Raw genomic sequence first — 15,299 nt, 5'->3', positions numbered from 1 at the left:
TGGCCCGGGAACTCTATTCAAAGGTTCCGGGGGCAAACCCCCTGCACCAGAAAAAAAGGAGCCGGAGATGTTTTCAGTGCGCCTGCGCATCACCTTCCGTTCTCAGGCTGACGCGCGGCGCGATTCCGACGCGTACGATTGAAAGACAAGGCGGCCTCTTAGGCTGCTGCCGCTGCTTCTGGGGGACCCCTGACGTTGACGCTGCTGTCTTTCCCATAGGTAGACAGAGGCGAATCGAGTTTTCCACTGTTGCTGTCAGCATCCGGTCCTCCGCTCACGCCCCACGCTGGGGTTGGCGGCTGGATCGCGGCGGGTGACGGAGGGCAGGGCCCTTGGCCCCTGCCATGGATGAAGGTGGTTCTTGCATCCGCCGGCGAGTGTCTGTCCGCAAGAGGAACCGTGCTAGCTTAGGGAGCGTTTGTGCAGCCCCCACCGCAGCTGAGCTCAGGCCCGGTGATGAAGAGAAGGTGGAGGAGAAGGAGATGGTGTTTGAAAGCCGGCGGCGGAAAACTGTGGGCGCGCAACCTGCCGAGGTACACACAGCCCTAGCCCATGGGGGCGATAAAGCGAACCCAGATATTCTACGGTGCATTCCTGCGGATAATGGAATGGGAAACCGCACTTGGAACTTGGCAGCTGTAAAGTTTAGCTATTCCGGTTCAGGTGCAGACATTTGACCAGTTACTAATCTGCTAGCCTTCGTATGCATTGTTCTATCTGCTAACCCTCTTTAGCTGTTGTTTCCATTTTTGTGTAGATGTAAAACGTACACCCCGAGACATGAAACACATGCAGCAAATATGTGTCATGACTAAGAATCAAACCTAGACTTCGAAGTGACTGCTGCTTCCGTAGTAATAATAAAATCTACCATTTTTTGCAGATCTCTTATACGTTGGATTACTCTGTTAAGCTGTTTATATTATCTGATTTTACAGCAGATCAGACCTTAAAAATTTTAAGAAATGCTCTCCTGACTCCAAGTCCTGCGTTCTTAATTCACTGTATCGTTACCTCCGAATTCGCATTTCTTTTTTTTTTTTTTTTTTTTTTGGTAGACCAACCCAAGTCCATATGTAGACAGACCCTCTCAATTCTAATGTCCCAGGAAGAGAATATTCCTGGAGTTTCCACTGGTACAGCATGATTTTGTTACAAGTCGATTTCTGTGAATTCGATTCTGGCAAGGGAAGAGTTTCTGCAGTTATCAGAAACTTGTAGTGAGATAACATTCCAATAGATGTATCAGTCTTGCTATCATTTAAAGGATTTAGCACTGAAGTAAGAATTAGAGCCCAGCATTGCCACATACTACGAGTGCAATTTAGACAAGTCACTTAATTTCTGTGGGCCTCCCTTCTTCATCTGTAAAATAGGGATAAGATCTGTTTCACAAGGTGATTATATTTAGGTCTGTGAATGGTGACCATATAATTATATATCTAGTATAATCATAAGCTGAAACTCTTATTCTTAATGAAGCTACAATTGGCCATATATCTTTTTTTTTTCTTTCCAGCCTAATGACAGTGAAGAGGACATGTTTGGTGACTATGACAGCTTTGGTGAAAACTCGTTTTTAGTTCAAGCTGATGCTGTGGAACAAAAATATATGCAACTTCCTGAACATAGAAAACATACTACAGACCTTAGCACTGAAGATCTTTGTTTAGAAAACATCAAACACAACAAACTCAGCAATGCTAGTGTAGGCAACTTTACTGAATTAAAAGTGGATGAGCACACAAAAAACCCGAGTGAGCATGAAGATGTTTCTACTGAACCTGGAGTTGATATTTTGTATGACATACCTTCTTCACAAGTTTTATATTTTGAAAATTTGCAGAACTCTTCAAATAATTTTGGTGATCAGACTACTAAAGAGAGGGATTGGAAATCATTGTCTCACCAGACTGTGAATGAAGAATTGCCATGTGAGATCATAGAGCAACCCCAGCAAATTGATGAATCCTCTTCTGAAGTCAAAACTAAATCAGATGTGAATAGAAGGAAGAGTATTAAAGATCATCTAAAAAGTGCCATGACTGGAAATGCCAAGAAGGTCCAAACACCATTATTTTCTAGGACTAAACAACTCAAAGAGACTCTCCTATCTGAGGAAATTAATGTTGCTAAGAAAACAATTGAGTCATCATCAGATGACCTTGGTCCTTTTTATTCATTACCCAGCAAAGTGAAAGACCTTTATGTTCAGTTCAAGGGAATTGAAAATTTATATGGTAATGCTTTTTGCTGGCATGAAAAAAATATATTACCACCATTAACCATAATTTTAGTGCAAATCCATAGAAAGCAGATGCTTCCATACCCATATTACTCATCTTAAAAACAAAGTATCAGTCCCTTCTCAGCTTTCCAGCCCTATCTTGCTACTATTGACTCTCTTTCCTTCCCTTCATGATTATACTTCTCAAGCCAGTTGTCCTTGCTTCTCCCTTTCCTGTCTTCAAATCATTTCCAGTTCAACTGTGCGTTTTATACTCTTGTAAGATATATAATGAATAGGGTGTCTAAACCCAAATATATTTTTTAGCCACCATACCTGTCTTGTCAGTAGTTCACCTACACTTTCTTGACTTATGATACTGCACTCCTAGTTTTCTCTCTGCCTAACTCTTCCTCAGTTTTCTTAGTTGATGGTTCCTTAACTGTCCACTTGCTGAAAACTAGTTGTTAAAATGTCTCTGAGTATGTCTGGAGTGAAGGAAATCGTTATATAATACCACTAATTAGAACTAAACATCTTTAAAAACAGCTAAAGTTAATTTAAGTGCAAAGAGATAGTAGTATTAATAACAATGTATCTTCTAATGCTTTTCAAAAATACTGGGTCCTTGCATGTCTTGTAAATGCTTGTCATTTTTGACAAAGAAGAGACAGTTGCTGCCTTATTACAACATCAGCCTATCAGCTGGTCATAGTGTTTCTGAAACTTTTAAGTTAGTATCTTAAGAAAACATGGATTCTCATCTCAGGGAGAAGATAATCAAATTGGAGAACTAGGACTACAGAAAACCGTCTAATACAAGGCTCTCCAAGACTCTAATTTCAAATTGTGAGACCGGCTGTTTAAGAGCTAATGGTGTGTTTTGCCCTTGAAGTAGATATTAATTTTCTCCCTTTTGCTTTTCTTCTAGCACCTTGTTCTTTGCTTAATCTGCATCTCCTGGCAGAATGAGTACCCTGAGGACAGGGCTCTATTTAATTCACCTTTTTCTTATGTAACTAGCACTGTACCTGTTCTGCTCTGGTAGGTTCTCAACTGCTGGGGGTTGTCAACCTAGTATGAATTCTGGCCCTGTCACTTAAGTACAAGATTAACACTCTGCGCCTTAGTTCCTGATCTATTAAAAAGGGGTACTAATAGTAATGATACTAATAGTTGCTTTGCCAGTTATATTCTTTGTCAAGGACAGGCCACATTGGACTTTGGCTCTCAGTAATTGGTAACTTCTAAGTAAGAATGTCAGTAAATAACAACTTTTAAATCTCCTTTTACTTATAAATCTAGTTTAATAACATGACCAATGTAATGCATAAATATGTGTGCTACTTTTCATTGAGCTAAGCAGTGGTTCTCAAAGTACAGTTTCTGGAATGCAGGGTGTCACCTGGGAATTTGTTGAAATGCACTTTCTCAGGCTCCACTGCAGACCTACTGGCTCAGAACCTCTGGGGGTAGGACCTGACAATGGTCCTAACAAGCTCCCCAGGAATTCTGATGTGCTAAAAGTTTGAGAACCGCTGAGCTATAGAACCTCAATCTTACGCTGTTATATTTACCTTATAATCATAGAATTCCATATTTAATGTGCTTTATATAAATACTGAGAACTAAATTAATGTAATTTTTTTAAGGTGTGAAGAGAAATTATAATCTAACTATTTGTTATTTTGGTCACTTTGTACTTTAAAAATCTGAATTGGGTAAATTGTGAATATGGCCAAGATGTATCTATACAAGATGTAAAAAAGTACGTAATTTGAAAATATTTGGGGATTACCAAAGCACAATAAATTTAAGTAACTTATCATTCAGATAAAACTTTTTAATACCACTGTTAATACAACCTGTTAGGCCTTTTTATTTTGAAATCATGGAATATATTCAAGGCCAACTTCTGTGCATATATCCTTTTCCAGTATCTAGCATAATTGGGTTCATTTCAGTTCCTGATGTATTAAAAAGGGGTTTTAATGGTAATGATAATAGTTGCTTTGCAAGTTATAGTCTGAGTCAAGGCCAGGTACTTGGCTGTCAGTAATTGGTAATTTCTATCCAAAACACATTTATTATCTGTTCTCTTCACTTAATTATGTATTTAACATACAGAAATCAATCCACCTTCCATTTTTAGGTTGCAAATAATCATGATCATATAATAATTCATTCAACCTTCACCCCCATCCTCATTGCTTAGTAAACAAGGCTATGATGAACATCACACACATTATATATTTTCGCTTTTAGTCCTAAACTAATCCTGCCAACTCAAAGGCAATGTGCAGTTTTATTTTTATACTTCTATACTGCTTTCCAAAAAGATTGTAGGAGTTTATGTTCCCATAAACAATACACAAGAATGCCTGTTTGTCTCCACTCTAGATTTTGCATAATTGGGCTTTTTTTTGGGGGGGGAAGGGTTCCTGTTTTTTATTTGTTAATTTACCAAAATAGTAGGTAGCAGTTGAACATCTTTTCATGTGTTTGCTAGCCATTTGCATTTCTCCCTGCTGTGAAATATCATATCTTTTGCCTTTTCTTCTAGTGATAAAATATGTGCATCTTGAAAGTTTTGGATAGTCCACATTGTCAAATTACCCTACGGAGTAGTTAATACTGGTTTTTACACTGTATTTTGAATCTGGTCCCTTTTTGTAAATTTTACCTAAAAATAGATCATGAAAATCATATATATGCCAGTTGATAATCCTAGTCTTTGTGGTTTAAACAATTTCAGTTCAGCTCTTTTTCCTTTCCCCCTATTTCCCTCTAAGGTGGTGTTTGGGTGAATGAGGAAGGGAAGCTTACACAATGCCCTTGTAAGATATAAGAGGAAGGCCTTAAATTCACACAGACTTTGAAATGTCCTTGAGCTTCTTCCCAGATGCCCCTTGTCCAGTATGCCCTGTCTGCCCTGCTGGAATCTTAGACCTGAGCCTGCAGCTGGCAATGGGTAGGTCAGTTGCCTACACACACTAACCAGGCCTGAATTAGACTTTCACTGATTGTGCACAGCATACAGAATTGGAGTTATTTTTTATATTTAACATTGATGTAATACATCAATACATTTATCATGAAAATATTGCTAAAAGGGGATTTGATTATTCCTTCTTAGAAAATCTTGAGATTGCAAAACAGGAAAATAATTCTTTTTCTTAAAATTCCACAGAATGGCAACATACTTGCTTAACATTGAATTCTGTGAAAGAAAGGAAAAATTTAATATATTCCTTGCCAACAAGTGGTGGAAAAACTCTCGTGGCTGAGATACTAATGCTACAAGAATTGCTTTGCCGGCGGAAAGATGTGCTGATGATCCTACCATATGTAGCAATTGTCCAAGAAAAGGTTGGATTTTTTTTTTTAAACAGGTGGTATTTGCTAATATTATTTTGATATTAGGATATAAAAACTAGTATAGATGTAACAAGTATTTATTAAGAAAAATATCTCTGTTGGGCCTCCAAGGTGGCAAAGGGGCTAAGTCTCAGCCCTATGAAGCTATCAGCCGCCACTGCAGCATGAGTTTAATACCTGGACCTCTCCACTGCTCCCCTCAGCAGTGTATCTCAGTAGATCTGCCTGTCTGCTCCCCACTCTGTTTCTGGTGAATCCTCTCATCTCCCCCCACCTCCTGCACCTCTGGCCTATACCCCAGCTCCTGTATGCATAAATAAAATAAATCTTTTTTTTTTAAAAAAAGATACCTCTATTAATGATGGAGAACTAATATTTTTAGGGTGCGCAATATCAGCTGGTGTACTTTCTGAAAATCTAACTCTATCTGTTGCAGTTTCTTTTTTTCTAAATTGATGGATTAAATGCCTTTAAATGTTCTATTAATATTTAGCCTAGTTTTTCAAGCAGAAACTAGTTTTATCAAAATAAATGAATTATTCTGGTGCCTTTTATGTTAGAGGAGACAGTTGAAATTTATTTTCACTTTCTGTAGTTTAAAAGTTGCATCTATTTTGCAAAGATCAACACACTATAACATTTCTTAAATATATATGTTTTATCTTTGTGGCCTTGTTCCCAATTGATCTGTATTAAATATTCACAGTTGTTTTTAAATCCCTGTGAACATTAAATAGAGTTCTTATTTATCTGGGGGGTTGTTGTTGTTGTTGTTGTTGATTTTAATTAATATTCTAGATTTCAGGTTTGTCGAGTTTTGGTATAGAGTTGGGATTCTTTGTTGAAGAATATGCTGGAAGCAAAGGAAAATTTCCTCCAATTAAAAGAAGGGAAAAGAAATCATTATATATTGCCACTATTGAAAAAGGACATAGTCTGGTAAACTCCTTAATTGAAACTGGAAGGATTAACTGTCTAGGTCTAGTTGTTGTTGATGAGGTAGGTTACTACTTTTGAATTTATCAGCATTTTTATTATATTAACATTATTATGTGACTCTTTTTAGTAGCTCTATGAGACTATATAAAGATAATGGAGATAGACATTTCATGCTTGGTAATCTTAAATTCAGTTTTGTGTTAAGTGTTTCTTGAGTGTGAGTGTATTTGTGTGGTGTTATATTTTTTAAGAGTACTTATGAATTCAAGATGTGTCCCGATGTTGACTCCAAACCTCATAACTTCAATGTGAAATAATGCATATGTTCTCTAATTGAATATTTGAGTTATAAAACAAGGGTTAGTTCTTGTCATAAATATATATGCATGTTTTCTATGGGTACTAAATGCAGATTTACTTTTTTTTTTTTCAATCTCAAAGTTGCACATGATTGGCGAAGGAAGCCGTGGGGCTATACTAGAAATGACCCTGGCAAAAATCCTCTACACTAGCAGTAAGTATTTTTTTCAAATGTGGTTGCTTAATTGATTTTAAATCAGAGACCTAGAAAAGACTAACCTCTTTCTTACATAGATATAACCTAGATATATTTTGCCTTAGTTTTTCACTTCTAAAGTAAGCTTATAAATTTTTATTGGAAGAATGAATGAATGAGTGTAATTGTGAATATCAATGATTTAACGTTTAAGAATGTCCTGTCATTATCTTTCACTTACTGTATGTGTTTTAACATGTGATTCAATCATTTTTTGCTTCTTGATCACTAAGCTAGAGATAATAATGGCATTGATGTGATGGGATTGCTGTGAGGTTTACATGCATTAACACATGGAAAGGTTTGAGCAATGGCTAGCACATGGCACTCATGAGTATGCTGCTCTGGTAATATATTTGTATCAATATTTTTCTTACTCTGTCCCCATCCTCCTTTCCCAGATCAAGCAGAAAGAATTCAGAACCTAAAAGGTTGCTAAAATTACTATTATGAGATACTAAAGAATATATTTCTTCTATACTGTGGTTTTATTTTAGAAACAACTCAAGTTATTGGTATGAGTGCAACACTGAACAATGTTGAAGATCTCCAAGAGTTCCTACAAGCAGAATATTATACCAGTCAGTTTAGACCAGTATGTACCTAAGGTTTGCACTGTACTGATTTGTAATGTATCATCTTGTTTAGAAAGAAAAGTAGCAAACATATTACATCAAAAAATTCTATGGGATAGTGAAGGGGCCTAATTCTACTCACCAAGGCTGTAAAGAAAATTAAACTAGGTGGGCCTCCCCGGTGGCGCAGCGGTTGAGCGCTGGGTTGCGAAGCTGCCCGCGGCCTCTGCGGCGACGGTTCGATCCTCGGCTGCTCCCGGCCACTGGAGGAGGGTCCCACATGGCGCGCAGACCTCTCCTGCCGCCCGCTGCTCCCCTCAGCAGTGTACTTCGGTCCTTCTGCCTGCTCTGCTCCCCGCTCTGGCTCTGGTGAATTCTCTCACCCTCCCGCGCTTCTGACTGTACCCAGTGCATGTATAAACAAACAAACAAACAAACAAATAAATAAATAAATAAACATGCCTCTATTAAAAAAACAAACAAACAAAAAAAACTTTAAAAAAAAAAAAGAAAATTAAACTAGGGCTTTCCCAGTGACGTAGGGGTTAAGTCTCAATGCTATCACTGCAGTGGCCTGAGTTTGATCCCCAGCCAGGGAGCTAACCTACATGGTGCTCACGGACCTCTCCTGTCTCCCCTTCTACCCGCCTCAGCAGTGCATTTCAGTAGATCTGCCTGTTCTGCTCCCTACTCTGTCTCTGGTGTATCCTCTCACCCTCCACACCTCTGGCCTACACCCTTGTTCATCTATGCAAAAATAAATAAATAAATCGTTTTTAAAAAAGGAAATTAAACTATTTGGGGTCACTTTGGCTATGGTGACTAATATATCTCTTGCACCTTTAATATTGTTTAGCCATTGACCTTCAATGAATATTTATTGAATGAAGTTTTCTGACCCATTTTATTTTTATACTTCTTATTCTTTAAACAATTGTTTTCATTTGATTCATGTTATTAGCACATAAATAAAATTATCTAAAAGTTAAAATGTTTTAGAATGTATATGTTTTGGTAGTTACACTTTTTTAATAAATTAAGACTTAAATTTAATAGCATTATTGGGTTTGAAGAAAGCTCATAAATTTAATTCACATTTATTTGAAAGGGGCTCTGGGTGCAGTTCTAGTGTGCATGTTCTGTATTTAGTCAGGTTTTCAAAGTATAATTTTTATTTGAAATTTGATGTTTTTAAATTTTCACAAAATATGAGACTTTTCAAGAGATGTTTCTGACCTTAATTTTCAAATTAGATGCTGTTCTTTAAAAATGCAATGCAGGGCCTCCCCGGTGGCGCAGTGGTTGAGCGCTGGGTTGCGAACGTGCCCGCAGCCTCTGCAGCACCCCGGCTGCTCCCCGGCCACCGGAGGAGGGTCCCACAAGGCGCGCAGACCTCTCCTGCCGCCCACTGCTCCCCTCAGCAGTGTACTTCGGTCCTTCTGCCTGTTCTGCTCTCTGCTCTGGCTCTGGTGAATTCTCTCACCCTCCCGCGCTTCTGACTGTACCCAGTGTTTGTATAAATAATAAATAAATAAATCTTTAAAAAAAAAATAAAAATGCAATGCACTATGTTTATAAACTTTTTAAAAATTTATTTATGCATGCAAGAAATGGGGTACAGGCCAGAGGTGCAGGGGCGAGGCGGGGAGGGGGTGAGAGGATTCACCAGAGACAGAGTGGGGAACAGTACAGGCGAATCTACTGAAATACACTGCTGAGGGGAGCAGCAAGTGAGACAGAGAGGTCTGCTGCTCCATGTGCGTTAGCTCCCTGGCTGGGGATTGAACTCATGCAGCACTGACTGGTGATAGCTTGATAGTGCTGAGACTTTAATCCCTGTGCCACCAGGGAGCTCCTTATATTTATAAACTTTTTGTCTACAAATTAGAAATATTATGGTGATATTTAGAATTGAAACTGATGACTAGTAAGAAAATTTTAGATTTTGAAGGATAACACAAATATCTCCTAAATAAACATGTGAGTGTGAACACTTGACTCATTTATATTTTTTCTTATACTAAATATAAACATGTATTATTTCCTTTTAGATATGTGACTATTCAATTCAAAAGTACTTCTTCAAGGATGTTAATTACTATTTTGATTTAAAGGAAAAAGAGACAAATGACAAAGAAAAACTTTTAAGTTGAAGTACACATTACATACATTAGGAAAGCTCAGATTTTTATATAGCTATCATTTTTTACAACGTAATTTACAAAACCTAAAACTGTAAAGAGGAATTATATATGGTATTAATTGCAAATGTCCTTTTAATTCAAGGTTGAATTAAAAGAATATCTAAAAATAAGTGATTCAATATACGAGGTTGACAGCAAAGCTGAGAATGGAATGACTTTTTCACGTCTCCTTAATTATAAGGTAATATTACTCACTCTTGAACATCAGGATTTCCAGATTTTATGCCAAGGGGAGCTGCACAAGATTCATGTGGGTACCATGGAGAGTTCAGGTTTTTGAGAGAAACAACTGATGCCTGACATCTCTTGGACACCATACAAACTGCTGGTTCAATGCAATTTCAGTTTCAACTTGAGATCACACTACATTCCTCTTTGTGATATCCTATATTGTTGTGAAGTTGGGTTACTTTTGTTACAATAAGCAGATAACTTGTGAAAGATCAATGTAGCACAGAAAATGAGGGTGGCTATATCCAATTGATTCTAAGGTTTGAACTGTGCTCAGTTGTGCGCACATCCTGTTGGTGGGCGTAGGATTATTTAAAAATGAAATAAGTTTCTTTTCATTCATTCAACTGATGTGTATTATTTATTCAAATGGCACCTAAGTTTTTTTTTTTTTAAACAGAATTTTTTTTAAAGATTTATTTATTTATACAAGAATCGGGGTACAGGCCAGATGCACGGGAGGGTGAGAGGATTCACCAGAGACAGAGTGGGAACAGAACAGGCAGACTGACTGAAATACATTGCTGAGGGGAGCAGCGGGCAAGACAGGAGAGATCTGCCACGCCATGTGGGTTTCTCCCCAGCTGGCCGGGATCAAACCCGCACCGCAGAGGCTGCAGACAGGGGAGGCCCAAATGACACCTAAGTTGTGAGGAAATACACACTTAATAAGTTGTTGGCACCTAACTACCTAATAAAATGTTCAGGTATTTCTTTTGACCTTGGGGCTCCATGAACCAAGAAAACTTGGGAACCTCTCCCTTAAATTTTTATTCATTCAGTGACAATAAAATGAAGTATCTTGGGTTCTGTAGTTCAGATATGTATGAAATGTTAGTGTTCACTAAGTTAATGTGCTATGACTTAGGTGAAAGATATTAAAAGGGGAAAAGGGATTTTACCAGTTTTATTCTTTTATAAAGGTATATTTCAAATCTGTATTTTAATTAATTTAATTTTTAATGTAGAAGGAATGAGATTTTAAGTAATTTTACATGGTTCTTCATGTTTTTGTTTTCCTGTGTCTGCTTGATAAATATTTCTGAAAATATATGCTGTAGTATACTATAGTATACTGAATCAATGTTTTTGAAAACTATTAGTAATAATAAGAAGAATATTTTACTTATGCAGTTCTTTGATTATTATTAGGGACAATCTGAGTTTCTCTGGTTATCTTTGTTTTGCTTTGATGGACATGGGCATGTGTGTCGTTATTAATAACATTAACTATTTTCACTTCTTTAAAACTAAATATACTTAACAAAGCCCTAATTAAGAGAAAAGTAGAACCTAACATTTTGTTATTTAATATAGGTTTCATGTTTTCTTTTAAGTAATTAGATTTATTAAATGAGAATTTCAGAATTAGAGATGGCTTACCTACCATTCAAAACTGATAAAATAACAGAATTTCACAATTGCTAACTTGTTCCTACATCTTTTTATGCAGTATTCTGATATTCTGAAAAGGATGGATCCTGATCACTTGGTAGCATTGGTGACAGAAGTGATTCCTAATTATTCCTGCTTAGTTTTTTGTCCCACTAAGAAGAACTGTGAAAATGTTGCTGAAATGATATGCAAATTTTTAAGCAAGTATGTTGATCTTACAAACTGTTCAGTTTTTGTCATGATGTATGTATGCTGTGTTTCCTGTTTATTCAACAAGCACTAATTGCTTCTTGCAAAACTTTATAGTAAGATGTTATGCTAGATTCTAAAGACTGTGACCTTGAAAGTTTAACTGTCAGCTGTCATTTTGATTCTTGCTGCTAATGCCTCTTGAGAAGAAAACGTCTGGCATAAAATCATCTTCAGTAAAGGTGTATGTTCTAATGAAAATAATATTGGTAACATCTAGAGCAGGGGCCTAGTCGTAGGCCCTGTAATTCATGGATTCTTTAGAAATATAAGGATGAAGTTCATGAATCCTCTGAAATTATATACAAAGTGTTGTATTTATGTGAATATTTTTTTACATAGCTTTCTTATATTTTCATAGGAATCTATGATCCACAAAAAAACATTGAGGGAGACTTCCTGACAGTTAATGAAATCAGAATCAAAATTCTAAGAATATTTTATACACTTACATCAGCAGAAATAACACATTTTTAAAAATAGAATGTTTACATGCATCACCTGAAATTAAAATGATAGACATTTTGTCACTATAAGATCAAGCGTTCAAATCTCTAAGAGATGGTTTTTCTAGGAACTATCTGAAACACAAGGAGAAAGAAAAACAGGAGGTGATGAAGAACTTGAGGAATATCAGCAGTGGCAACCTGTGTCCTGTTTTAAAACACACTATCCCATTTGGAGTTGCTTATCACCACAGTGGTTTAACAAGTGATGAGAGGAAGGTGCTGGAGGAGGCCTACTCCACAGGAGTTCTCTGCATTTTTACCTGCACGTCCACCCTAGCAGCAGGCGTTAACCTACCAGCGCGAAGGTGAGATATAAGAAATTCTGGGCCAGACTCAACACTTTTCAGTCCCTATCTTGTCAAGGTTTTGTTGACACTTTACTCCTTTTCAGTAGTCAGTGAGAATTTATCCAGTGTTTTTTCACCATTCTCTGAATTGGTTGTTTGGGTTTTTCCCTTTAATTTTTTACTTGTTTTTGTGCTTACCACTGCCTCTTGTATCCATCCTCCTCCTCCTGTGATTCATTTTTTATTGAATTACATTTCCCAGTATTAGATTCCTTCTCTCTTTGTGCCTTCTCTCTTTGGTTTTGATGTTAGGGTTTATCATGCTAGTTGTCTAGAAGTAGTTGGCGAACTATCCACCATTTGTAAATGCCTTGGTGTTTCCTTGAAACAGCAGCAAACTTGTACTAGTATCTTTTATTTTTTTAAGAATAACATGATTTATGTTAAAATCAGGGACTTAGGAACCAACTGAAAAAGTTCCCAAGAGCCAACAATGAAACAAAATCCAAACAAAATATCTATGAATTCATACTTCTATAAATATCTATGTATGTACACAGGTACATACATACATTTGAATGGACAACTCTCCCAAGAGTACACAAAATTTCCAAAAAATTATTTTTTTAGAAATTTTAAGCATTTCTTTTACTGAATTTTGACAAATAATCCAATATCACACTCAAGATATAAACCATTTTAATTACCCAGAAACTTCTTTCATGCCAATTCTATTGTTCTAATGTCTGTTTTCATAGTAGAGTCTTGATTTCTTTTTCAGTTATTACCAAAGTTGCCGGCCCATGTAATAGATTTCTGTTCTTTATAATTTGTGAGATTTTTTGAAATATTGCATAAATATTAACATGTATTTTCTGCTAGGTGTGCAGTTTGTATACATTAATGAGATCAGTTATTAATTGTATTAAAAGCACTTATATTTTCTTCTTTGTGATTCCTTGATCTGTCTATTTCAGAGAAGTATATTAGTCTCCCTTATAATTAACTATATTAGTCTCCTTGACAACTCCCTTGGAGTTGTCAGTTTCACCTTTTTGCATTTATAGAAGTTTTTGCTTTGTATGCTTTAAAACTATTTAGATAAACAACATTTTACTCCAAATATCTTATTTCTGAATTATACCTTTCCTCAATGTAATAGGTCCTTGTTTTCCTCATTTAGTGATTTTACTTTGAGTATTAGAACTATATTTTTTGCCAAGTATATTATTTTCCCATCCTTTAGTTTTTATTTTTTTAAACCTTGGGATATGCTTTTATTTATTTATTTTTTTAAGATTTATTTTATTTATTCAAAACTGGGGTACAGGCCAGATGCACGGGAGGGTGAGAGGAGTCACCAGAGACAGAGCGGGGAACAGAACAGGGAAACTGACAAAATACACTGCTGAGGGGAGCAGTGGGCAAGACAGGAGAGGTCTGCTTGCCATGTGGGTTGCTCCGAGGCCGGCAGGGATTGAACCGGCACTGCAGAGGCTGTGGACAGCTTCACAGCGCTGCACTCAACCGCCTGCGCCACCAGGGAGGCCCCCATCCTTTAGTTTTTAAACTGTCACTGATTAAGTTTTCCATTTCCTAACAAATAGAGAAAAAAAATGGAAATTACATTTAGACTATTGCTCTTATTTCAATTGTTATTCTTAAAATTTTAACAGTTATAATTAAATGTTTTTCTATCACTTCAGAATTATAACTATAACCTCTTTGACTATAACCTCTCCTGCAGATAACCAGAGTTAACATTTGTATATTCTCTGACTCTACCTTATGTATGTTGCAGTTACCTAGTATTTTAGAGAATTTTAATTTTCTTTCATTTTACACTTGATAATAATTTAAACTTACCTTTGAATTTCACTTATTTTTGTGCTTACCACTGCCTCTTGTATCCTTCATCTTCTTTCTATGACTTATTTTTTATTTTGCTATTCCTGAGGAATATTTTTAATGCAGTGAATATAAAATATTTTGAGTATTTGCATAGTTGAAGACATCTTAATTTGGCCTCAGACTTTAACACCTTGCTATGAAAAGAATTCTAGCTTCATTTTTTTCCTTTGGGGACTTTGTACTATTGTCGCTCCATATTTTCTAGAAGCATGTGTTGCTCTTTTTTTTTTTTTTTTTTTGCATGGGTTTGCTGTTTGTTCCTCTCCAGAAGTGTCTAGACATTTCTCTTTAACCTTCAAATTTAATTATAGTGTGTAATAATAACTGCAGCTTTATACCATCCCCACCCATGTCATAACAACTTCACATGTACTCACTTAATAGATCCTTACAGCATCTCTGCGAGGAAAGGAATATGGGGCACTGAACAGTTAAGTAACTTACCTGACTCATGCCCAGCAAATGGGTTTCAAAGCCAACCTTTGCACTTGGAAAGTCTAATTCTACAACCCCAACTATCCTAACTGACCTACTTTTTTTCATAAGGCTTAGCACTTGGGCAATTCTCTGGATTTGATGTTTTATGCCTTTCTTCATCTTAATTTGTTTCAATTCTTTATTTCCCTCCATTATCTCTGTTCTCTGCTCCTGTAACTTGTTAGACAGTGTTGACACCTCTTAGATTCAGCCTTCAATTTTTAACTTTTCTAATACATTTTTCAATCTTTTCTTGCATATTTTTCTGTTCTTATTCAACATTATCTTCTATATAGGAAAAGCAGGTTATAACTATATCTGTTTACTATTTTCACTCGTAATTTTGTTCTTTTGAATTTTT

The 15,299-nt window shown here is 36.4% G+C and overlaps 1 protein-coding gene across 6 annotated transcripts in view; it reads left to right on the top strand.

Annotated features, from left to right (window-relative positions):
- Positions 1–99: 99 nt before the first annotated feature.
- The window catches only part of HELQ (helicase, POLQ like), a 46,962-nt gene continuing 31,762 nt past the window's right edge, over positions 100–15,299 (top strand). For 5 of the 6 annotated variants that reach the window (XR_008549324.1, XM_054688266.1, XM_037530380.2 and 2 more), the window contains exons 1-9: positions 100–533; positions 1,520–2,240; positions 5,418–5,596; positions 6,404–6,604; positions 6,986–7,058; positions 7,598–7,695; positions 9,962–10,060; positions 11,564–11,709; positions 12,329–12,568. Coding sequence is in view for 5 of the 6 variants with exons in the window: in XM_054688266.1 (XP_054544241.1) it covers positions 345–533; positions 1,520–2,240; positions 5,418–5,596; positions 6,404–6,604; positions 6,986–7,058; positions 7,598–7,695; positions 9,962–10,060; positions 11,564–11,709; positions 12,329–12,568 (1,946 nt within the window). In the remaining variant the exon portion in view is untranslated. Of the gene's footprint in view, positions 534–1,519; positions 2,241–5,417; positions 5,597–6,403; positions 6,605–6,985; positions 7,059–7,597; positions 7,709–9,961; positions 10,061–11,563; positions 11,710–12,328; positions 12,569–15,299 lie in introns of those variants that run through there. The other variant, XM_037530383.2, reaches the window with a different exon arrangement.

The sequence above is a fragment of the Talpa occidentalis genome, unplaced genomic scaffold, assembly GCF_014898055.3.
Source record: "Talpa occidentalis isolate TD23 unplaced genomic scaffold, MPIMG_talOcc4v2.1 talOcc4.6, whole genome shotgun sequence".
Lineage (NCBI taxonomy): Eukaryota > Metazoa > Chordata > Mammalia > Eulipotyphla > Talpidae > Talpa > Talpa occidentalis.
The sequence above is the reverse complement of the archived record's forward strand: the minus strand, read 5'-3'. Positions and strand labels throughout refer to the sequence as shown.